Below are 23,338 nucleotides of genomic sequence, written 5' to 3'. Positions count from 1 at the left end.
TATATTATTATGACCAGTGGTGGTGATAGTTATGGGGAGTTAACTGTGACAACAATGAAAGCCAATGAGAGATGTGAGACGGATCAGGAGATGTGTTCATATCACTCTGAAGTATAAATGACACTGTATTGCCTGACAGTGTTAGTTGCTCTGCGCAGAATAACTCAAGGTCTTTGCCACTTGTCAATTCAATAAAGACTGCATGATGACATCAAATTGTCTGTTTTGTTCTACCAACAGTTCAAAATTCAAATATATTGAATTTACCATCACATAAAACTGAGAATAGCAGCAAATCCTCACAAAGAACAGGCTGCCATTTGGGAATGCTTTACATTTTTGCTTTAAAAATGTTTTAAACAATTAGTCAGTTATCAAAATAAATTATTCTTCTGTCAATCAATCAATCGATTAATCATTGTAGCTCTAGCTAACTCTAGTTTTGTGTTCTGTTATGAATGATGCAGGATAAAGTGGAAGTGGTGGAAGCTGTGAGAGAAATGAGGCACTCAGAGAGAGAAGTTAATCCACAACAGTCTGTTTCTCAAACCTGATATTGGTCCTACAATCTTATTTTGATGGGGAAAATAGAGCCCTGCTTCAGAGACTGGATTGTTGTCTCCTGCTTATAACCAAACACATGGTACACACTAGAGCCATCTTTCGATTTAAATAAATAAATTTTGATAACTATTTAACCTTTTTTAAATTACAATAAATCTTACATGGAAATAATTAAATAAAATGTAAATCTATAAAGAGAAAAATTTAACTGCTCCCCCAAAAAAGTCACACTACCCTCCCTTCAGCAAAAAGAAAAAGGTTATATATTATATATTCATATATATAAAAACATGCAAACCATACACAGATGAATGCAACGTCACAAAACCAGACAAATCTGAGAGGGACAAAAAGTAAAGAGCTCAACTCTGTTTTATTTCTGGGTACTTTAAAGTTGAGACCTGATGGGAAACACTGTGATGGATGCTTTTGTACTACATTTTGTGAGTAGGTTGGCAATAAAAATATAACTTCTTAAAGCACTATTCAAGAAATCACAATACAGTACAACCTATAAAAATATATTATCCAGTGGTAGCTGACATGGTTAATTTTATCATAATATATGCTATAATACTTAATTTTAGTAATTTAGTTTTAAACAGACACTTGATTTTTTTTACTTCTTGAATGTAAACTTATTTTGTTTCGTTTTATTCACCCATTTTATATTCATGTAGCTATTTATTTTTATTCATGGTTATGATAAGGGCTGCAACTAACAATTATTTTCATTATTGATTCATCCGTCTATTATTTATTATTATGTTATTTAGTTATTTGATGCATAAAATGTCAGAATATGGTGAAAAATGACAATAATTGTTCCCCGAAGTCCAAAGAGACATCCTCAAATGTCTTCTTTCTTCCTGACCAACAGTCCACAACCCAAAGACATTCAGTTTATTATCATACAAGAATAAAGAAACCAGAAAATATTCACTTTTGAAAAGCTTGAATCAGAATTTAGACATTTTCTTCATAAAAAATGATTCAAAATGATTAATCGTTAGCAATTCATTTAATAGTTGGCAACTAATCAATTAATTGTTGCAGCTCTAGTTATAATAGCTTTGCTCTTGATTGTTTTTTTCTTTTTTTCTTGGATCTTTGTATTGTTATTAATATGCCGATTACATTGTTGTTCACCCAAGAATGTGGTTAAATGCTTTATTGAACCTGAATAGTTTCAGTTTTGTTTTGTTTTTTTAAACACAAGCAAGAATCTGTTCAATAGACGATCTTTTCTTCAGTTCAAATCCGCTCTCGCGCCCTCTATCCCGCGTGAGTTTCCGGGGTTTTTTCGCCTACATTTCCTAGCAACGGTCCTTGGATACGAACTGAAGGAAGCGCGCTCGCTGCGGCGGACAGACAGCAACATGGAGCATCCAGAGGTAATTTGTGTGGCTAACGATAACTTTTTGCTGCTGTGAAAATAACGTTTTTGTTTCACGTCATTCTCAACCAAGCAAATGTGGCCAAAGTTCACCTAACGGTGGCCATAGTCAATAGCTAGCTACATGCTAACTGCTTTGCTATGTTGTTAACTGGCTAATTTATCGGCTGACTAACAAACGTAACTACTTTTAAACGTAAGGTCTTTATCAGAGACAAAATATAGGGCCTGCATTGTTAATAATTTTAGTTGCACGGACGACAGGTGGGTACTCACTTGCTAATTTACGTTAGCGTTTTGTGTGCAGATTATACAGAGCGAAGTCATGTGTCTCGCTAAACTAATAGTAACCTGTTGCCCGTAGCTGACTTTTTTGCTAAACATTTCTCCGAATGGATGGGTGACAGCGTCATAACATTAGTGTGTAAATATGCAGATAATGTAGCTAAACTCCGCGTGGAAAAGTAATTTAACAACTGCAAACACTTCTACAAAGACTTCGCTTTAGCTGCATTTGACAGCTGTTCAAGAGATCTGCCAGACAGAGCTTCAAAAAGGCTCAATAATCTGCCCAAACTGCAGGTGCAACAGTCAGAACAACTGCATAATTGTTCACAAACTGCACTAACGAAGAGAAACCTAGAGATAGATACTAGAGTTTATTAATACCAAAGGGAAATTGTAATTGTTACAGCAGCCAAGTCACAAATCACTAAAACAACTGAGGTATTGAAGAAGCTGTATTGAATATAAACTGTACAATCACAGTGCCCAGTAATATACTGTACATTAGTGCAAGACTGGTGGATAATGCTATCTGCTGTGCTATCTGAGGGGGGCAAAATATTAGGAACACTTTTCAATATAACACACTCCAGTACACCACCACCACCACCCACTATAATGTCAATAATAAGCATAATAGAATGTCAACAAAAACTGAAAATCTATAAGCTTCGTAAAATTAATGGCAGAGCTGTTGTATTGGATTGCATTACATTGCACAGATGTTCCTAATAAAGTGTTTGGTGATTGTAAAGGTATCTTATGTAATCGAGTTGAGATATCACATAATAGATACAAAGGACATTGTGACAATAATAATAGTACTACAGCATACTTTATGCTATAAATGTACACCTCTGTTTACAGATCTTGTGACCAATACATTTAATAAATAAATGTCTATGTCCAGGTGAGCAGTCTGTTCCAGTTATATAAGAAACCTGAGGCTTCAGCAACAGAGGAGCCTTTTGTCCCAACAGAAAGTGTGATGGCCGCTGGCATGAATAAGCTATTGTAGCCTTTCTTGTCACAGCAGAGTCTCTTGCTAAAGGTGCTCAGTTGTTTGACCAGCAGGTTGTGTAGGGAGTGCAAGATATTTTCCATTATTTACTATTTATCATGACTAAGGGCTCTAGAGATTTTTTTTTTTCAGATTTAAGGATACACAGCAGTTGTAAATTGCACCAGGGGACAATAACAGTGAGCTGCTTTGTTTGATGCTTCGGTTCACAGAGGGTGGTGACGTCTCCTCGGTTGCCAGCAGATGAAGATATGACTCAGTCTGCTGGACAAACCATAAACCAACTGGGAGCTCAAAGTCATCACACTGGCATTCAGGACCAGAGGCAGTCCAGGATGACAACAGTCGGCTGGGAGCTTCAGCAGCCAGCAGGAAACTCTTTGCAGCTAGGTATGAAAATTTAATGAAACACTGTCTTTCACCCTCTCATTTGTTTTTATAATGTTGAATATGATTAGGTGATGCAGAACAAGATGTGTCATTGGAAATTTGTGGTTTTATAAAATATATTTTAGTAATATTAAATAGAATGTTGTCTCATTATTTCATGATATTTGTTTACATATGGAAAACCACATTTCTGATAATTCATCACATTGGATTTCATGATTATAGGAAGACGAAAGCAGTGATAGTTTGCATTCATTAAGTTTAAAGGATCTATACTTAAGTTTTGAGTTGCAAGCCTGCTTACAGTGTCTGTGGATATAATTCAACCTTTTTGCATGATCAGAATTTCAGGACAGCAACCTGTCTCCAGCGCTCTCCCTCTTGCCTATAAACTCTGGAGTGGGACACAATTTAACTGAATATTCTTTACTCCAACAAAGTGACATGGAATTTGCTCCTTTAAGGTAAAAAGAAATCAATTAAAAGTCAATTATTGGTTCTGTGGTCATAGATTTCTACAACATGTCATTTTAATGTTCAGAAGTTTATAGTTTCAATTTTTTATTTATTCTTTCAAGGGCATACCCTGATATTTCCATGGCATCGGAGAGGTTTCACTTTCCACCCCAGGACTGCACCACTCAGGCCTCTGATCGTGGCTCATTATCCCAACATCCTTTGGCCCAAGCAACCATCCTGTCTGAAGAAGGAGCCAGTAGCATCTGTTCTCTCTCCCGGCTCAGTTTGTCACCACAGGATGAAGGCAGGCGAGAAGAAATGGTTCACTCCCCACGGATTAACGCTGTTAATGACAGGCAGGGGATATCATTAAGAGATTATGCAGGTAGCAAAGAGAAGAACTCAGTGACACTAACTGACCCTTCAGACAAGCCAGTGGGAGAGGCTCCTGAAGACGAAACATTCTTTCTGAGAAAGGATGTCCCTGCCCAGCAACTTCTGGACCTCCTTCAGAGAGATGTTGGCATGCCAAGCAACAGTAGTAGCGCTGTATCCTCCACCTCTGAGACCTCTGTGAAGAGCACTGCCTCTTTTGGCAGAGAGTCTAAAAGCACCAAAGATAGCAAAACAAGCATTGACCACAGCACCGTTAGAAGAGAAGGTCCTCCAGGTGAAGCTTCCCTTCCTCAGCAGCAAACACAAAAACTTGACCAATCACGAACACGGCCATCTGAGGTCTGTAACATCACCATGGGTTCCCGCAGCACTCAACCTGATGACAGTAGTGAAGTGTTACACAGAGAGCTGCTGTCTCAGACAGAGAGGGGAAACAGCCGTGAAGCTCAGTCTAAAAGTCAACAACTGAAAAGTGCTACACCGCCTGGTGAACCTCTCACACCGTATCCCACGGAGACATCTGAGGGCAAGCCAAGTGTGACTAGAACAAATCTGGGCAGCGTGCCGTGGACAGGAGCTTTTTCCACAGGTGTGGAACGGGGTTATAGAGCGCAAGACCTGTGGTCCTCAGGTAACCAAACAGGGATTGATGGGTCCTACCTGGGTTTCCTTCCACAGTCCCAGTCCACTCCAGGGGTTTTTAAAGTACCTCCCAAATCCAGTGTCAAGGCTACATTAGGGCATCTTTCTGCCATAGAATCCAACAAAGAGAGCTCATATCAATCAAGCACAGGGGTCTCTTCACAGCCAGCTGTTCCTGTGGCTGATACCCCCTGCCCCAGCACAGCAGATCAGTGTCAAGATGAAACCACCTCTGCAAAAGTCCATTCTCTCCCAAGTCTCAACTATATGCAGAAAGTAGATGCTTGGAGGGAAAATCAGAGTTCAGGCAAGACGTCACTGTTTGATAGCTTGGCTCTGCAAGGATTTTCTGGCGTCTCTCCTAAAAAGAAAGCCTACGATGCAGTATCTGACACCCTCAATCACATCCTGAGTCAGCAGGCAAGGAGTTTACATCAGCCTCCTGTTTCAAGTGCTGCCAACCAAAGTTTCGCTCATAGCTCTTCCACAGCTCAGTCTGGCTCTTCTTCTCCAAGAAGAGGGGAGGCAGTTGGCAGTGCACCCAGTGACAGGGATAACACTGGGTCTACAGCACGACCCTCTGCTTCCCCCTTCGGCAGGTCACAGTCCCACTCCTCTGTCAACACAGTTGTCATGTCAGTCAAGAAAGATCAACAAACGGAGAGGGCTGCAGGAAAAAAGAGTCAGACTCAGGACAATGTCCATCAGCAGCCGAGCGCCACAGGTCAACCATCGCCTCTCGCAAACCTCGGCCAGTTCAGTGATGTTTCATTTGATGCAGATGTGATGCTCTCAAGTTCGCAAGATAGCTACAACAGTGGAATTAAATTAGGAGCTTCCATTGGAGCTTCTTCTGTTGTCAGCCTAGAGGTTGATAATTACGCCCCTTACTGGACCTCAAAACTATCAACAACACCACCTCTGCCCAAGCCTCGAGAGCTGAACATTGAAGAACGAATTCCGGTAATTGAAAAACTGAAAAAACTTTATAACAGCCATACTATTTCTTCGAAATAATATTTAAAATATATTTAGGAATTGAAGATTCAATACCTATGATTGTGTATTGCACAGGTAGTTTAACCAGTTTCAGGAGCAATCTTGAAACAGTTGATCTTAGTCAGCAGGCACATTTTTGTTGTTGTTGGTGAAAAGACATAAATGTATTGAGATTTGTATTCCTGATTCTGATGTGGTGTTCATTTGTCATTCTTGCAGTTATATCTCCATAATCTTGGTATTGACCAGTCGCCCTCAACAATCTTGACGCCGTTTATGCCCAGAGGGCCCATCAGAGAGCCCGAATTCTCACCCACTGATCTCTGTACAATTAAAGGATCAATTGGAACCCCAACCAAGAGCACTCAACCTTCTGAAGGTAAATAACCATAAAACCAACCTTCAAAACAGGAAAAATAACTGATAATTTAGTATTGAGCTTCTTTATGCTGAAATACTGGGCCCAGTTCCACTCAAAGTTATATACTATACATCTAGGAGAGTGTTGAAAAGCTAAATATCATAAAAGCTGATACCATATTGTAGGCAAAGTGCAAAGCCTCATTTTTATCTATTTGTTGAAGAAGCATGTAAGAAATAAGATTAAAAAATAAGCAATGTTTTGATTTTGTTTTGTCAACCACCATGTAAAAAGGTGTCTACCATTTTTTTATTTATACATTTCATTACAAGCTTAATATTCTAGATAAAGATAAAGGGATCAACTCTTGATAATTAATAAATGTACCTTTATTACCCAAAATGAAGCAGAGGTTAATTTTTTTTTTAAAAAAATCTCTCATTTTGTATTTTCAGCTAGCAGTCCCCTTAAAGGAGAGTTTTCCAGGTGCAGCATTCTGTCAGTGGACTCCAGTATATCTTTACCGTTTAGCCTGGACAGTCTTGGTCCAGCTGTATCGGTTCCAGAGAAGACCAGGCCTTCTTCGTCATCTGATACAGCAACTAACCAGAGCGACCACAGACTGGTGCCCTGCTCTCAGTCTGATGAAGACTCTGTCTCCTCCTCACTGCAGACCAGCCAGCAACAGCAGAGGGACAGCAGTTTAACCAGCAGCCAGAACACCATCCAGCTGGGAGACAGGTTTGACTCTGACCTCTCGTTAGCTACCAAGGCGAGGTGTGTGGATAGAGACTTGGAGTCACCCTTGCAAGCGAGCCATGACATAGCGCAAAGTGCGGAAGATTCTTTTGTTGGCACCAAAACCTTGCGGGAGATCCGTAAACTTCTCTCTCAGGCAGAGAACGTGGTATCTGCTGGGTCTTCAGTTGCCTCCTCAGCCCCTGCAGTGCCCCGTCTGCTTTCTGATGATGACATATTCCTCTCACTGAGGAAGAAAACTGGCAGACTCCAGAACTCCTTGTTCACCTCCTCTACTGCTGGAGAGCTCAGAACTCAGTCCCCCCTGCTATGGGCCAGATCCTCATCTGACTCCATGCTAACCTCAGAGAAACCAAGGGAAAACTCTATTGGTCGAGAGAGTATGACCTCATTGGGGCGACCTGGTTATCCATCCACAAAGGCTGTTGTTACTGCATCTGGTGCAGGAACATACGTAATGCCACAAAACAGCAGTGGTGGAGGTGCAGGATCATTCCTTGTCCTCTCCAAATCAGCCCGGCGGGCAGAGCCTGAGGGCTGCAGTGCTGCTCCTCCTGACAACGCAGTCCCACCGCAGCCGCCAGTCATGAAACCCTCACCAGCTGTGAGCACACAGCCGTCCTCCTCTACTCCTGTAGACACAGCCAGCACACCAGAGGAGGAAAAACAGGCCACACAAGGTGATCCTGTAGTGAGTATCTCTTCCTCACCCATCCTCGAGGACACTGACCAGGGAGTGATAAGCGATGGGAGCAGTGAGAGCTCGCTGGCAGTCAGAGTGGCCAAGTTACTGCAGAATGAATCTCCAGCTACCATGGTTTCCAGTACACCCAGTGTCACTGACCAAGAGGAGAGCAGAGCCAGAGGTAAGAGGATTCACATGCTGTAAAAACTTTCACCTCATCTTGAGTGATAAGTTTTCACAGTGAAAAAAGAATTAAAACATCCAAATAAAGTTTTCCAACTGCTTTTGCAGTAGAATTCACTTCCTTATGGTCCATCTGTAATCATGTTTTCCCCAAAATATACACAGATAAACTGAGTCTGCCTCATTCCTCAAACACAACCCCGTCAAGATCATAAGCATGCACAACACTGCCCTCCTGTGCCTCTGTGAACTACTGTATCCTGGTTCACTCATGGACTGTGTATATTGATATTGTTTAATAAACTCTCTTACACAAATAAATGATCATCTGCACCAGCATAAACATATGTTTTAATGTTGCAGAATGGATCAAGCTGAAGATATCAGGACAGCAATGTGAGCCTCTGGAGTTGGACAAAGAAGACAGAAAGCGGATTGAAGAGATCAAGAGAGAGCTGCTGTTAAAAAACCCCTTAAAGGTAATTACACTCACACACCAATCAGTCTCAATTATAAAAGCTTTATTTTAGCTATTTACTGAATTTTACTACATTTATAAACTACTGTAAATTAAGAGTATAAATACTAACAAATGTTTATTTTTGTCACACTTTTCCCCTTTTAAATCATGTAAATATTTAAGATTTTCTTTTTGTCATTTTGATGTTTGCCTCCAATCTGTGGACAGTGCAGGTCTCATGTTTAAGGTAACTGGTGTGTTGCAGGTTTGATGTGTCATCAGATGCATGTTAGACTTTTGGACAAACTTGATTAAAACTGTTACCAGTTATGGGTCTGGTGCAATTTTGAAGTGCAAAAAAAGATTTTCTTTGCATCTCTGTGGTGGATGAATTAATTCACAGGATAATGTAAACTAGGAGGCTGAATCGAGGGCAGCTGGACTTGGTTGTTAATACTTGAAGACGTTACTTCTTCAGTTCCAACTGGCAGGGAGTCCCAGGTATTTAACCCCCATGGGGTTGTTATCAAGGTAATTGATACCACTTGGTTCGTTAGTGCTCCTGGCTGTAAGGACATTAGGTCATTAGAGTTGTTGGAGTCACTCGAGGCCAAGTGTAAACGACAGCTGTTGGAGTTGTCACATGAGGCCAAATGCGAATGGTTGTTTAATCTCCTGGGATGAGATCAAACAACAACACTGTAGGTTATAGGGATAAGTGGTGTCTGTAGACCTCCTCCTCTGTTGAGGGATGGTTTCTCTACTTTGACATGGATCACCTCCTTCACTCCTCTTTCAAACCATCTTTCCTCCCTTTCCAAAATATGTACATTGTTGTCCTCAAAAGAGTGTCTGTTATCTTTCAGGTGTAGGTAAACTGCTGAGTCTTGACCTAAGGAGTTGGTGTTTGTTTAATGGTTGTTTAGTTTCCTCGATATACAAGTCTGTGCATTTCACTGCATTGGACTGCATACACTAGATTTCTTTTCTTGTGTTTGAGAGGCAAAATGTCTTCAAGTATCTACAACCAAGTTCAGTTGCCCTTGATTCAACCCTCCTTGGATAACCATGACCATGGTGACTGAGAATCTTCACAGACATTATAAACTATGACCTTACCTGGTGCCACAGTTTGACGCAGACGTCTCCTGTTTTTGCTTCTCCTTCCAGAGCGAGGGGAGCACAGATACAGAGAGCAGTGCGGCGTCCAGTGTTAGAGGCCTGAGGGGGCAGGAGCTGCCCCGAGCTGCAGAGACATTTGCCACCCTCAGTGATGCTAAAAACCAGGCGTCCCAGCAGCTGCAGTGCCTCAGCACGATCCCTCCTGACTCCAGCGTGCAGCTTCAAGAACCTCTTCCCACAGATCTGGAGGCTCGTGTACGTGAGATTGCTGCCAGAGAAGGGGTAACTCTGCCAAGGACAAATGCTCAGGCCCTCACATCCATCACTATTGCCACCCGAAGGCGCTCCACCTCCCCGTCTTCCTCCGCGTCCCCTGTACCTCCCCTCAGTCCAGCCCCAGATCCTCTCCATCTGAACGAGCTCTCTACAGAAACAGTCGAACACCCTGCCAACAGGAAGTTTCCCCCTACTCTGGATGAAGCAGATAAGACAACCAGGGTGCCAGCTTCAGTGTTTGAACCAAGCAGTAGTCTCTACACCAGAAAACAAAACCTGATCCCTCAGTCAGCACCAGGGAATCAGAGGAGACAGGACGCTGTGGGAGGCCAGTATGAAGAACCTCCCCCGTCCTCACAGGGTTTAGATAGAGAGGATGTGAACGTCAGAGAAGACAACACACCATCTTTCAAGCAGGATGATGAGTTATCGATCCAGGACAGCTCTGTTTCTGGTGTCGGAGCTGAACAAGCCACAGTCTCGCCCACCGTTGAATCCCAAGCAAGGACGGGTCACATCTCTCATGTTCATCTCACTCTTTCACCCAAAACTTCTGATCACAGCGTGGCCACTGCTGTTTCCTCCAGTCATGCTAATAATGCTGGTCTGGGGCTACAGAGAAAAGAGTTTGTCCCTCTCAGACACTCCTCCTCAGCTACCACCAGTCCAGACGAAGGTGTCGGTCTGTGCAGTCCACCAGAGTGGTATGAGATCAGAGAGCCAACGGGACCACGGCAGCCTGAAAGAGCCGACACTTCCACCCTGTTCAAACCTGTTGAGTCTCATAGAAGAATGACCTCTACATCCACACAATCCTTTATGGCACGACACAGAGATGAAGCATCACCAGTATCCTTAACCACTGAAACACCAGGTAGGCTTGTTATAAGTACTTATATATAATGTAGAATATACTATCATATAAAGGATAGATATTTTAGCATCAGAGAATTAGGATGAGAATATTCTATGTGTTCTTACTTGTGTTTAATAGTATTTGTTTCCCAGATGAAATGGCCTGAGTTGGACCAATTAGGGTGGCAGGGGGGTCAGTAAATAAAAACAGGTCTGCAATTAAAGAATAAACTGTTGATCATTTTTATGATTGAGTAATTGCTTAGTCTATAGAATTACAGAAATTAGGGAAACATGTCAATCACAAGTTCCCACAGCCCATAGTGTCGTCTTCAACAGTCCAAAAGTCCAAAGATATTCAGTTTACACTGATTTAAAACAGAGAAAGACAGAAGATCAGCACATTTTAGAAGCTGAAATTAGCATTTTTCCTGCTAAATAATTGAAACTATTATCCAATTGTCAAATTTGTTGACCATTAATGTCCTGTCGATTGAGTAATTGTTTCAGTTGTGATTTTAAAAGAAAAAGCACTTCTGGTCTTAGAATTCAAGCCTTTGTTGTGGTACTTTTGATTTTGTATTTTAAGTCATTACTTCTAATCTAGAATCAGATCCCTTATTCATCATCCTCAGCTTGTCTGAATAATTCAGTCAGAAACTGCAGCATGAAATTAGAAGACAATCTACAATTAATTTCATACTGATTTAATCTGTGTATGAACCAAAGAGCTCAATAAAAACGTTTGATAAAAATAAAAACAATTAAAAGTGTAAAAGTTCTGGAAAAATAATTTACTGTTCTTTTGTAAAATATCTTTGAAGTTGGGCTACATATTCTGACTGGCTGTGTCCTTAACAGAATAACAAACAGCATCAAAGTGATTTTTTATTTTAACACTGTTTCAGTGGCAGTTGAAGATGATTTTTTGTGCCCTCTCTCTGCTCCTCATACAACAGTACCCGTCCTGTTGCCGTATAAACCTCGCGGCAGTGAGGAGCTCTTCTACGTCCCTCAGACAGAAGCTGATGTCTCCGCTACCGACCCCTCTGACACCACCATGGAGAGCTCCCACACAGGTATTGCCATGATTTATTTATTTTTTTTACATTTTAGGGATTTTGTTGACATCACAGCAGTAGTAGACACAATTCCTGACAACATTACTAGTGTAAAAATTGCTCCACTGATTCAACTCCAACACAGCAAATAGTAAAAAAAATTAGAAATGAACAGAATAGTAATTTTGGTGTTTGATAAATGAGGAGGCTCTGCTCTCATTTCCCCTGTGCCTGCATGAGTAGCAGCTGGTCCATTGTAAGATACACCAGGCAGTGCATTAATTATTCATGTTCAGGGGCTGAGTGAGACAAAGGCAGAGATGGGGCCCAGCAGAGAGACAAGGAGAGGAGACTTTAACAATCCATGTCTCTGAACATTTTCTCTTCCTCTCTGTCTAAAAATGAAGGATTTTGGTCACTTTCCCAGCAGCTAATTCATCTGTTATCTAGATCTAACCTTCTCTGAAAAGAACTCATCATGAGGTAACAAGCTACTATTGAATTCTCACCAGGCTCAGACGACGCTCTGCCTCCACACTTCAGCAGTGAGGTCCTCGGACACCAGGACCCGGGTTTGGACCGTGGAGTCACCATCAGGCACACAGAGGGAATCTACAGCAAGAGGCTGAAAACAGCCACGTTCAAAATGCAAGAACCCAGACACAGAGGTGAGCTGAACATACTAACTGACTGTATGTGTACCTGCAGTAGTTACTTGCTTTATTTATTTAGCTGTGACATAAAATGTAAGGCATTAAGTTGTATTGAATCAGATGTATGCAATAAACAGGTATCACTTGTGTAAAATAATAATACAAGAAAATCTGTTTTATCCAAATTCAATATTAAAGGATTAGTGATGATATTCTCTATTTTTCTGATTGTCAACAAACTTCATGAAAAGACCAAAACCAACAATGTATTCATCTTACAAAGTACTTACAAAGTATTTTCTGTGTGTCCAAAGCCTGGTTTACCTTTTTCCTCTTCCTCTGTGCCACAGACCTCCATTGTTGTCCAAAAATTATTAAAAAGACATGAATGAACCACACTGATGCAGTGGATGACATGTTCCTTTACTACAACAAACACAAGCACTGTGTCAATCCCACATACAGTACATGTCCTGCTGCTGGAAATACTGATTAGTGCAGCATATTCACAACTGAAGATAGTCCCCAGTGCTCCATTTAATCCTGTTTGCATAACACGTCCAGCTGTTATTCAGCCTTTTGTAAAGAAAAACATTTTGTAGCATTCATGTATGAGAGCAAAGAAAACCTTTAAAACACTTGTTCTACGGGCCAGTTTTCTCATGTAAATTACTGAACCTCTTTTAAAAATGGAACTATATATTTGTGAGCTGTGAGAATATTGTGAGCTTTATCTTTAGCGTTATGTCTCTTTCTTCATCACAGATGGAAGCTCACAAACAAGTATGACTGGAGCTCCAGAGCCGTCTTCTCACGTATCCGTTGCCTCCACCAGAGTGCCTTTATCAAGCAACCAAGTAACCTCCAGCACCAAGAGAGACCAGGGAACCAGTCCGGTCCAGTTCCAGTTCCATTATAATCATCCAGAGACAAGTGGTGAGACATTTCAGGCAGCTCATGTGGAGATGGACCATAGCAAGATGAGCCGTCACCGGAGCCAAAGGTCTGTTCCTCAAACAGGAGCAGAGAGAGATCAGGAAAGGAGGGACCCTGACCTCCGTCAGCAGAGCAGCAGCACTCTGGACCAGCTGTGGCACAGTTTCTGTGAGTGGAGGAGCGTGGAGGAGTCTCGTCCGACCAGTGACAGAGAGGCATCGCTGCTGGAGCGGCTAGAGCGCCTGTCTCGTCTTATTCACAGCACCAGGGTTACTAACATGTCTGGGCTACAGATGGAGGCGTATCGTCATCAAGAACAGACGCAAGGACGGAGAGGAGAGGAGGCTACGCTGACGAGGAAGGAAAAGAGGCAGGAGGTTAAGAGGGGCCTACATGGTGAGGCCAGAGAAATGGAGGGGAAAACCAGTAGAAATGTTCCTCATCAGGTCTGGACACACAGGCGGCAGGAAGAGGAAACTTCTCAACTTGCAGAGGAAGACAGCAGTGCCTCCTTCACCTCCAGCTACTCCCAGAGTCATCACCTCTGCCCCGCAGACAGAGACGAGTCTGAGACCTGGTCCACCATGTCTGGCTCCATGTCCACCGTGGACACGGCCCGGCTGATTCGAGCCTTCGGCGCCCACAGAGTCCAGCACCTTAAGATGAGCTCCGGCCTCAGTAAACTGTACAACACCATCAACAAGCAGAAAGAAGGAAGGGAGCAGAGGAGAGGGAGAAACAAAAATCCACCTCATGTCATCACACTGACCAACGGCACTGATGAATCTACAGTATGTACATCTGCATCTGCATCTTATTGTCCTCAAGTATAATCATGTGTCCCTACTAGCCTTCAATGTTTACGGATTTGAGAAAATACAATAAGTTCCTTAAAAGTCAGAACTTGAATAGTGTTTGTAAAACTGTTTTCTTCAGTACATTCCCTGCCTACTTTTAGAAAAACTTGATGAGATTATCCAAAAAATGTAGCCTCCATGTTTTTAACAGCTGGAAAATACGACAAACTTGAGCTGCTAAATATCACCAAAGAAGAAACTGAACATCATTAAAAAATCCTTAAATTTGAAGTATGAATGTTACAGAAATACACAGAAATCTTTGTTGCAGATGCAAATCAGCACCTAATGAACAGTTGGAACACAGAACAAACTGTAAACTTATACTGATAATTACAGGTATTGAAACATTTCTAACTTGTGATGTCATTGCGTTGGTCTGCAGGTCGCTGCAGATTCCTCGTCATCAACCAGCACTTACACCTTCCCATCACACCACGGCCCCTCCAGGTCTCTGCCAGCCAAGAAAACCATTAAACTGGTCAGCAAAGGCATCCAGGCAGGTCAGTCACACACATAAGTTACCCAGATTGTTGAGTGTTTATGTTTGTGTAACATCTTATACACCAGAAAATCTTTATTAAAAAGAACTCGTCTCATACCGTGTCGACTCTTTCTGAAACTGTTAACAGGATGAATCAGTGTTAGTTTAGTTTTAGCATTATTAAAATTGTTGAAATTCGTTCAGCTACGTCAGGATTCCTCATGAAAGGATTAGAAAGGGTCCATTTATTTTGCAGTTGTTGATCTCAGAGCAAGAGTTAAAACTGTAATCAGTCTTTTCTTCTTCTTCTTTTCTTTTTCCTTAGGTGACCTGGAGATTATTAGTAACGGGACTCGACGTCACACCAGAGATGTTGGAACCACGTTCCCTTCGCCTGGTGAAGCCAGAGCTCTCAGGCAGATCTCATCTTCCTCATCCAGCGCAGAGAGAGGAAGACGAGGGCAGAGGAGCACCTCCAAGACTCCGGGGTCACAAAAGCAGACAAAGACCAAGAGAAGCCCATCAAAACTTTATCCTGAAGGTGCGTCAAGCTATAAATGAGGTGTCTGTGATCTCATGTGTTGTGTATGTTTTTGCACATCTGTTATGCAAACTAACGTATTAATTCAGCTGGTGTGAATATCCCATCTTGGTCCCTTCCAGGTGTTTCATGGTTCATCTCTGCTGATGATGTGAGAGCAGATGCGAGGAAGGAGAACCGGCCAGAGGAAGAGGAGTCGGCTTGGAGGCCGAGTACGGCCTGGTTTGAGCCGCACAACAGAATCTATCCGTGGAGAGAACCGCTCAGACAGAGACAAGTCGACGAGGACAGAAACAAACCGCCTGCTTTTACACATCAGACTGAATCTGATCCAGATCCTGCATCCAAGATAAGGTCCTCCGGTCTGACAGGCATCACACTGCAGGTTGGTTTGGATTCGTCTTGTTATTCACAAAATATTGATATTGAGGCTTTTCATAAGGGCAAATTTTTATTGTAAGTTTTTGTGTGTTGAAGAAGTGATAGACTGACATAGACCTGGGCTGTCATTTCCAAGATTTGTAATCATACATGTGTTGGAAAGATTTAGTAAATATTGGGCATCTACTAGGATTTAAGATTTTTACATTCATAAGACAAAAAATGATGCCTCTTTGAAATATCTTATTGTTGTCTGGAGCTGCAATGATTAGTCGATTAATTCATTAGTTTATTGGCAGGAAATTAAATACTATTTCAACAACTATTTTCATTATTGAGCATAATTTTTAACAAAAAATGCCCAAAGTCTCTGGTTCCAGCTTCTTAAGTGTTATATTTTTCCTGGTTTCGTTAGTCCTCTATGACAGTAAACTGGTTGTGAACTATCTGTCGGGATAAAAGAGAACTTTTTAAGTTGCATCTTTGGCTTTGGGATTGATACTTTTCACCATTTTCTGACACTTTATATGACCAAACAACTTATCAATTAATCAAGGAAATAATCAACAATGAAAATATTAGTTGCAGATCTATTGTAGTCCCCATATATGGTTTAAGAAACATAGTTCACTGTCCTACAATCCTGCAGGAGGCTCTGAAGATGCGTCGTCCGGAGTTCATCTCTCGGTCTAAGCAGAGGGTGAAGTGCTTGACGCTGCAGGTGGAGGAGAGGAAGCTACAGACCGTCTTCAGCAGAGAGAGAGACGAGCTCTTTAACTGGCCCGGCGCCCAGGAGAGGCTCCCGAAGCCTGCAGGTACTCAACAAACACCAGGAGAGAAAGAAGTCCTGCAGATTTTTCTCTTCACATGTTTAACTCTCACATCGCCTCACAAGTGTTTGAATTTTTAGTGCAGAGTCTGTTGACCTTGGTGCTGCTGATGTTCTGCCCATATAACAACACATCTTTTTACCCAGTTTAATGTTCCTTCATAGAGTCGATGGTCATGCTTTGTAAATAAATGAGTAAAAGTTGTTGAAAGTGTCCAGTGTTACCAGTATTTAGAAGTGTTTTTATTACTTTTTCCTTATTTTCTGTCTCTGTGAAGGCACCGCCCTGATCAGGAGGGCCGTTCCCAGGAAGGAGATGATCCAGAGGTCCAAACAGTAAGCTTTCCATTTGATGTTTTGGTGATAATATGTGCACGACTGCAACTAACAATTAATATTAATTATTGATTAAACTGTTGATTATTGTCTTGATTAATTGTGTGGTCTATAAAGTGTCATAAAATAATGAAAAATTACAGTTTTTGTCTTCTTTTGTCCAAACAACAGTCCAAAAACCCAAAGATACTATCAAGTATGATAAAGAAAAGCATCAAATCATCATGACTGAGAAGTTGGAAACACATTATTGTTTAAAGAAATGATTATAATGGTTATTTGATTATCAAAATAGTTGCTGATTTAATTTTGTCGATAGACTATTTGATTAATTAGCTAATTGTTGCAGCTCTAAATATTTGATTCCAATATTATTCTTGAGGTCATATTGACAATAATTCTGTAAAGATATTACTGTGAATACCAATTAATGATATTCATCTCTTTTATATACTGAGGTGGAGGCAGAAATCTGATCTTACTGATACTGATATTCTTAAAACTAAAAGTATCCGCATGGCTAGATGTAGTAAATATTTGTGGGTTTTTTTTTTAATGTTTTTTTGTCAACTGACCCCTAAAGTGTTTTAAAATCCATTATTAATAATTTAGTGACACAGATGTTGTAGAACAATCTCAGCTTTATATAACAGTGTTAAATCTGATCTTTCTCACGTCTCTCCTTCAGGATCTATGAGAATCTGCCGGAGGTGCAAAGGAGGAAAGAAGAGGAAAGAAGAAAAGCAGAGTATCAAACTTACCGTCTGAACGCACAACTCTACAACAAGGTAACAACAAACACAAACAACTGATTCACATGTAGATGGTTCTAAAATTAATCAGTCACTAAACAACAAGTCAATTAAACACTAAAGAGCTTGACTGCAGTAAATTTCTTATATTCTCTCTTGTGATTCTTAGTTCAGTCTGTATGTGGTCGAAGACAAATTTATTAAAGTATTTGTGAATTAAATTAATGAAAGTTCTGTTTTCTGTCTTTCAGAGAATCACAAACCGTGTCCTGGGCAGGAGAACAGCGTGGCACTGATCAAACTTTTTACTGTACAAAAAATCAATGATTTTTACAATTACAAAAAACTACCTACTTCAACAAAAAAAAAATCTTTTATTTATATGTGACAAATTTTTTTAGTTATTTTAAAGATTATGTAGAAAAGTAGAATTCATTAAATAATAAAAGTAGCATCACTGGTATTTTTGACTTTTTCTACTTACAGACCAGTCGGATGTTTTAATGTTACACAAAGTGTGTTTTCATGTAAAAATAAACAGTTTCTGCATATTTACGTGTTATTCTTTAACAGTATTTTTTTTACTAAATCAAATATTTTGATTCAAGACAGAGAAGGCGGGACAGAGATACACTGGCTTTAATGTCTTTATTGATCAGTTATCGGTTGTGCAAGAGCGGGAAGCCACACAAGGAAAAGGTAAGACAAGTTAGACAAGCTGCAGATTTCAGTACATCAGCTGCTCAGAACAACAACAGTGAATAAATAAGACATGAGGTTATCGGCATTCTTCCCTCTTAATATTATGTAGTAATGTCATGTAGATGCACTATGCCCATTAATTAAATTACAAAACTTCCTACCTCAGTTGTATGTAAACATAAATATTCTAACAAATAATTAAATAAAACAAGTATCATGGATTAATTAACTAAAAGCCTTTTTTTTTTTTTTAAATCAGCGATGGCAGATGTGGTGAAGAAGAACAAAGATTTCTTTGGCAAAGATGTACTTTTGCTTTTTTTAAACGAGGTTCGGTGTGAACAAATCAAAAATAAGGCAGGTGACCGATCTTTACCACAAGGCTCTCTGCAGGTTTAAGGCTCGGACAAAGTTTTAAAGTCTACGGCGACAGCAGTCTCACAGGTGATACAGGTGTTCAGTAAAATTACCAATACGACCAGTGTGTCATGTGTACCAAGCGTGTAAAAGTTGACACCAACAGCTTACTGGAATTTACACCACGAGTGTAATAAATACTAAATAATTTAAACCATATAACTCTTTATCTGACTAAAGTAAAGTCAGGTTTTAAATAAACATGAAAAAAAAAATCTGCAAAAGAATTTCATCCGTGTTTTACACAGTAAATCCCTTCAGGTTAAAATCAGCTATTCTTGTTCTGTGCAGCCAAACTACGGAGAAAAGAAACTAAATCCTCAACACACAACTTTTTCTTGCATGTATCTTTACTGCTGCAGTGTCATAGTCACATGACCTTCATCGGTCAGACGTCATCGCGGCAGTAAACTTACATCCAAGTAAGCGTGACGTGGATTCGTTCCCCTCCTGTCACTCAAGACTCGTTATATGTGCAAAAAGTGTCTTTGATCAAACTACAGTAAAATGCCCTCTACTGTAAATGCATTTTTTTTTCTTCCATAATCATTTCAAAACCTTTATAATCCTTTTTTTTTTTTTTTCCCCTTTTAAACGTTTATAAAAATGGAGCACACAACAGTGACACCTGATTAAAATAACACCACAGTCATGAACCTTCACTTGCTGTGTAGCGTTAACAGTAGTGTGCACAGTTTTAACATAGAAACATACAGCAACATCCAGTGATTTGGCCTAAAACGCTGCATTGACTGACTAACCACGTTGTGCAGGTTCCACACCAGGGCCAAAGAGGAGTCGGAGAAATACTTCATACTATTTAACTAAAAAAAACAACAACAACAACCTTTCAGTGAATCTCGGCCGCATGCAGCAGTTTTTCTTGGCATAAAACAGCATTTAGATCTGTAAGTTCAGCAGATAAAGTCATCATCATCATCCTCACACAGTCAATAGTTTAAAGAATAAACAGCTGTAATCAAGAGCTCGCCAGTCTGATCCAAGTCACCTCTCAGACCAGGTCCAATCCAATTTAATATGAGACCAACAACCTCTAGTCATTGTGAACAGGTTTTACATGAAGGAAAAGCAGATATCTGTGATATCGGTGGTACTTTAATACGTACGTCTTGTGGCTTTCCTGGACTTTAAGGGATTTTGTTTTAAAATTGTCATAATTTACTAATTGTAGTCGTCATCCAGAGTGGCTGAGACCAAGTCAGAATCAAAACAGACACATGACAAGTAGCTGTTGGTATCTGAGAGCGAGATGAAACAGCTTTTGTTGTTATTTTGTTCAATAAAGTCTATTCTATTAAAACAGATCCACAGCTCTGTTTTTAGATATTGTGGCAGATTGAGAAACACACCTCATATCCAAAACCTGCGTAGAACCTCTCTGATACGTCTGTGACGTAACGAGGCCTCGTTACTAGTGGTCATGTGATTTTTGGCAGTGAATCGAGGCATCAAAACATCTTGCCGCAATACTTTTGCTTTGAAAGGTCAATACTGTGTCGAGTAGTTTGCTTTTAGCCTAAAATCACTAATGACTAACGATACTTATCCAAAATCCAGAGTGAGTTTGAGAACCAGACTGACCAGATCAACTTGCTTTTCAATCTCAGTGACACGACTTGTTTTGGCTCTGGGGTGGAAACCGAGCGATCAAGCTGATGACGGGGGGGTTGTTGTGTTGTTGGTGCAGCAGGCAGGATCTCGGGGGGCAGGTGAGGTTCAGGTCCGCAGCAGACTGTGCACTCTCTGGAGCTGCGACTGTGACAGGACGAGGCGGTGGACTTGCTCCTGACCGCGGGAACACGGGACCATGACCCGACCCACCAGCACCGTGTCGCCCTGCTTCTCCTCCTTCGCCTAAACAGAAAAATAGTATTATTATTATTATTTATTGTGCAATATCAGGTCTGCAAAGAGATGTTTATAATTGAAAAACGACCTGCCGACTGGTGTTTGCTCAGACGTAGTGCAAAGTCTGGTTTTGATTTGATTGGCTAAATTTGGAAAATGTTTGTGTAAAGAAATTACTGAAAAGACAAGATTTCAAAATAAATGTCATTCTTTGAACCAACTCTACAGTTTACATTTGTAGTGCTGTTGCCCTTTTTGAAAGTTTTCCTTTTAAAATTCTCAGCAGAATTAGATATAAGATATAAAACGGTGCATTAAATTAAAGCATCAATATTTAATTGAGTCACAGTCTTAAACTGGCTTTGGGTTGATGCATGTAAACAGTTCAGTATGTAGTCTGGAGATGAGATGTAAACTTCTTAACATCTTTTAAATAACTTTAAAACATCACTGTGACAATCAAACACTTCAGACACATCTATGAATCCCTCAGTTAAGGGAAAATACTGTAAGTGAGGAGCTCTAAACGACGTTATTACTGTACCTTTACAAACGAAGTCGAAGGAAACGTGGCGAAGTCAGATGAGACTCGAGCTCCGGGTTGCTGGTTGACGACGTGTTCGGCTACTTCGCCCTGACAGACAGGAAGAGAAACAGATGTGAGGACAGATGTTACACTGGGTGAGTACTTCAGTGGTAGCAGTATGTTGTACACAATAACGTGAGCTTCTACAATATTTTACCTTTTTGTATTTTAAAACCTTGCAGCATGCAGAGGTTACAGTGTGTCACTGTTCAGTAGAGGTGTGTTTGGAGGGTCGTAGGTTTGTATAAATTATTAAGAGATTAGTTATTGGTTTTCTATATAAATGGTGATTTAATACACTCAGACCTTAAAAAAAGACATTATACTTTATGATAGATGATATATCTTGTACTATACTATTGCTAGTAGTATATTATTGCATTTTTACTACAAAGACCTCAGAGCTTTACTGCCTGATTTTATCACTGATGCTCAATCCAGGTGTCTTTTTGGAAGAAAATTAACTGGTATTAAAAATTTAGATTTACTAGTGTCTGCAGTCTTCCTATTCAAGCTGTAAGAGAGGCGAAACCCAGGGCAAAAAAGCCTGAAAAGCACTCACTGCACCAATCACGATGCTTGTTAAGTTTTTCTGCTGTGAGCGCATAACATTTGTTCCTTATTTTTATCGGTCTGGATTTTGATGGCTGGACACCTCAAGGACAATGTTTACAGAGGTTTTAGTGTGTGTGTGTGAGTGTGAGTGTGAGTGTGAGTGTGAGTGTGAGTGTGAGTGTGAGTGTGAGTGTGAGTGTGTGTGTGTGTGTGTGTGTGTGTGTGTGTGTGTGTGTGTGTGTGTGAGTGTGTACCTTGAGTCTGTCCAGAGTGTCACTTAGAGACTGTAATCTAGCCGTCTGTTCCAGGAGCTGAGCACTGGGTGTCACTGCAAAACAAACAAAAACAAATCTGTTCATACAATGAGCTGCATGTGTTAGACCTGCTGTCTGGCTGCCACTTCATAAATCTGTACTGTGATTGTACTAAACGGTGTAAAGAAGAGATCAACAATCTTTGAAATTCTTACTGCGTTTATGTGAAATCTTGGCTGTAGTCAGCTGTTACAGTACAGTACTCGCTCTACACACCACACACGTACCTGGAGATTTCCCGGTGATGTCCACCACCTTGACGTTGGCGCTCATCTGCAGCAGAGTCTCCAGCAGCTGGTCGGTCTTGCGGTAGAGGGCGCTAGAGGTCACTTCTGGACGGCCTCCATCTTTGGAGGGAAGTTTGGTGACGTGGAGAGGAGGCAGAGACGCCAGCTGGGAGCGCATCTTCTCAGCCTGAGACATTAGACGAGACATTACCGCAGTCATTAAGTATTAACTCGTGTTTAACGGCAGCAAAATGCAATTAATGACACTGCAGTTGGCAGACAAGATGGAAACAAACGCAGCAGTTTTCAGTCAGTTTCTCCTCGTCACAGATGTGTGTAATGAACCAGACGTTGACGTCGTACCTTCAGCCTGTTGTTCTCGTTTTTCAGGCGTTTGATGCAGAGTCTCTGTGCTTCTATCTGCTGAGTCAGCAGAGGAGAGTCGATCACCTGGACACCCGAAGCTGATCCCACGTTGGACATCATGTTCGCTGTGAGCGAGAGAAGAGGAACAAAGTTATCAACACCTGACTGAACCCAAACTTTTAGTGCTAGTATGAGTGTTTGCTGAATGTCTGCAGTCAGTGAACGCAGCAGCAGCAGCAGCCTTTATATTTTCAGTTTAAAGGAAAAATAATCCAGCTGTCCAGTTCCAAACACAAACATTTAGTTTACAGCTGCAACATTTTAGCGTGCATACTTTAGAATAATTCATACGTAATCAAACCGTCACTGTTCAGTTTTTCCTCTCCTTTGCTGTAATTATCAGTAATTACAGCCAACATGTTTTGTTAAAGGGAAGATGCATTACACAGATTATAGTGTTTAACTGAACAGTGTGTCTAAATGAGATGAAGTCTTTTTTTAAAAATTGTAGTTTGTAATTGAAGTACAGAAGCAGTGAGTGGGGAAGTGTCCAAATGTTTGACGTTGATGTTTGATCGTTCATGAGCGCGTGCAAGTAGATAATATACACACCAGACAT

General features: G+C 40.8%; 2 protein-coding genes across 10 annotated transcripts in view; one reads left to right on the top strand and one right to left on the bottom strand.

The window, feature by feature from the left end:
* Positions 1 to 18,238, top strand: part of alms1 (ALMS1 centrosome and basal body associated protein) — a 61,475-nt gene extending 43,237 nt beyond the window's left edge. For 2 of the 4 annotated variants that reach the window (XM_044374576.1, XM_044374578.1), the window contains exons 3-19: positions 3,479 to 3,656; positions 4,000 to 4,120; positions 4,235 to 6,116; positions 6,372 to 6,531; positions 6,969 to 8,138; positions 8,504 to 8,619; positions 9,771 to 10,872; positions 11,810 to 11,932; positions 12,427 to 12,582; positions 13,333 to 14,294; positions 14,746 to 14,863; positions 15,170 to 15,385; positions 15,508 to 15,770; positions 16,416 to 16,581; positions 16,874 to 16,931; positions 17,620 to 17,719; positions 17,935 to 18,238. In XM_044374576.1, coding sequence (XP_044230511.1) covers positions 3,479 to 3,656; positions 4,000 to 4,120; positions 4,235 to 6,116; positions 6,372 to 6,531; positions 6,969 to 8,138; positions 8,504 to 8,619; positions 9,771 to 10,872; positions 11,810 to 11,932; positions 12,427 to 12,582; positions 13,333 to 14,294; positions 14,746 to 14,863; positions 15,170 to 15,385; positions 15,508 to 15,770; positions 16,416 to 16,581; positions 16,874 to 16,931; positions 17,620 to 17,719; positions 17,935 to 17,979 — 6,936 coding nt within the window. In that variant the 3' untranslated portion in view covers positions 17,980 to 18,238. Of the gene's footprint in view, positions 1 to 3,182; positions 3,297 to 3,478; positions 3,657 to 3,999; positions 4,121 to 4,234; positions 6,117 to 6,371; positions 6,532 to 6,968; positions 8,139 to 8,503; positions 8,620 to 9,770; positions 10,873 to 11,809; positions 11,933 to 12,426; positions 12,583 to 13,332; positions 14,295 to 14,745; positions 14,864 to 15,169; positions 15,386 to 15,507; positions 15,771 to 16,415; positions 16,582 to 16,873; positions 16,932 to 17,619; positions 17,720 to 17,934 lie in introns of those variants that run through there. The other 2 variants (XM_044374579.1, XM_044374577.1) reach the window with 2 other exon arrangements.
* Positions 18,239 to 18,312: 74 nt separating this feature from the next.
* Positions 18,313 to 23,338, bottom strand: part of dctn1b (dynactin 1b) — a 46,578-nt gene continuing 41,552 nt past the window's right edge. For all 6 annotated transcript variants that reach the window (XM_044374581.1, XM_044374582.1, XM_044374584.1 and 3 more), the window contains 5 exons: positions 22,717 to 22,844; positions 22,354 to 22,540; positions 22,067 to 22,140; positions 21,216 to 21,305; positions 18,313 to 20,677 (listed from right to left, as the gene is read on the bottom strand). In XM_044374581.1, coding sequence (XP_044230516.1) covers positions 20,540 to 20,677; positions 21,216 to 21,305; positions 22,067 to 22,140; positions 22,354 to 22,540; positions 22,717 to 22,844 — 617 coding nt within the window. In that variant the 3' untranslated portion in view covers positions 18,313 to 20,539. The remainder of the gene's footprint in view (positions 20,678 to 21,215; positions 21,306 to 22,066; positions 22,141 to 22,353; positions 22,541 to 22,716; positions 22,845 to 23,338) is intronic.

The sequence above is a fragment of the Thunnus albacares genome, chromosome 15 (genome assembly GCF_914725855.1).
Source record: "Thunnus albacares chromosome 15, fThuAlb1.1, whole genome shotgun sequence".
NCBI lineage: Eukaryota > Metazoa > Chordata > Actinopteri > Scombriformes > Scombridae > Thunnus > Thunnus albacares.
The sequence above is the reverse complement of the archived record's forward strand: the minus strand, read 5'-3'. Positions and strand labels throughout refer to the sequence as shown.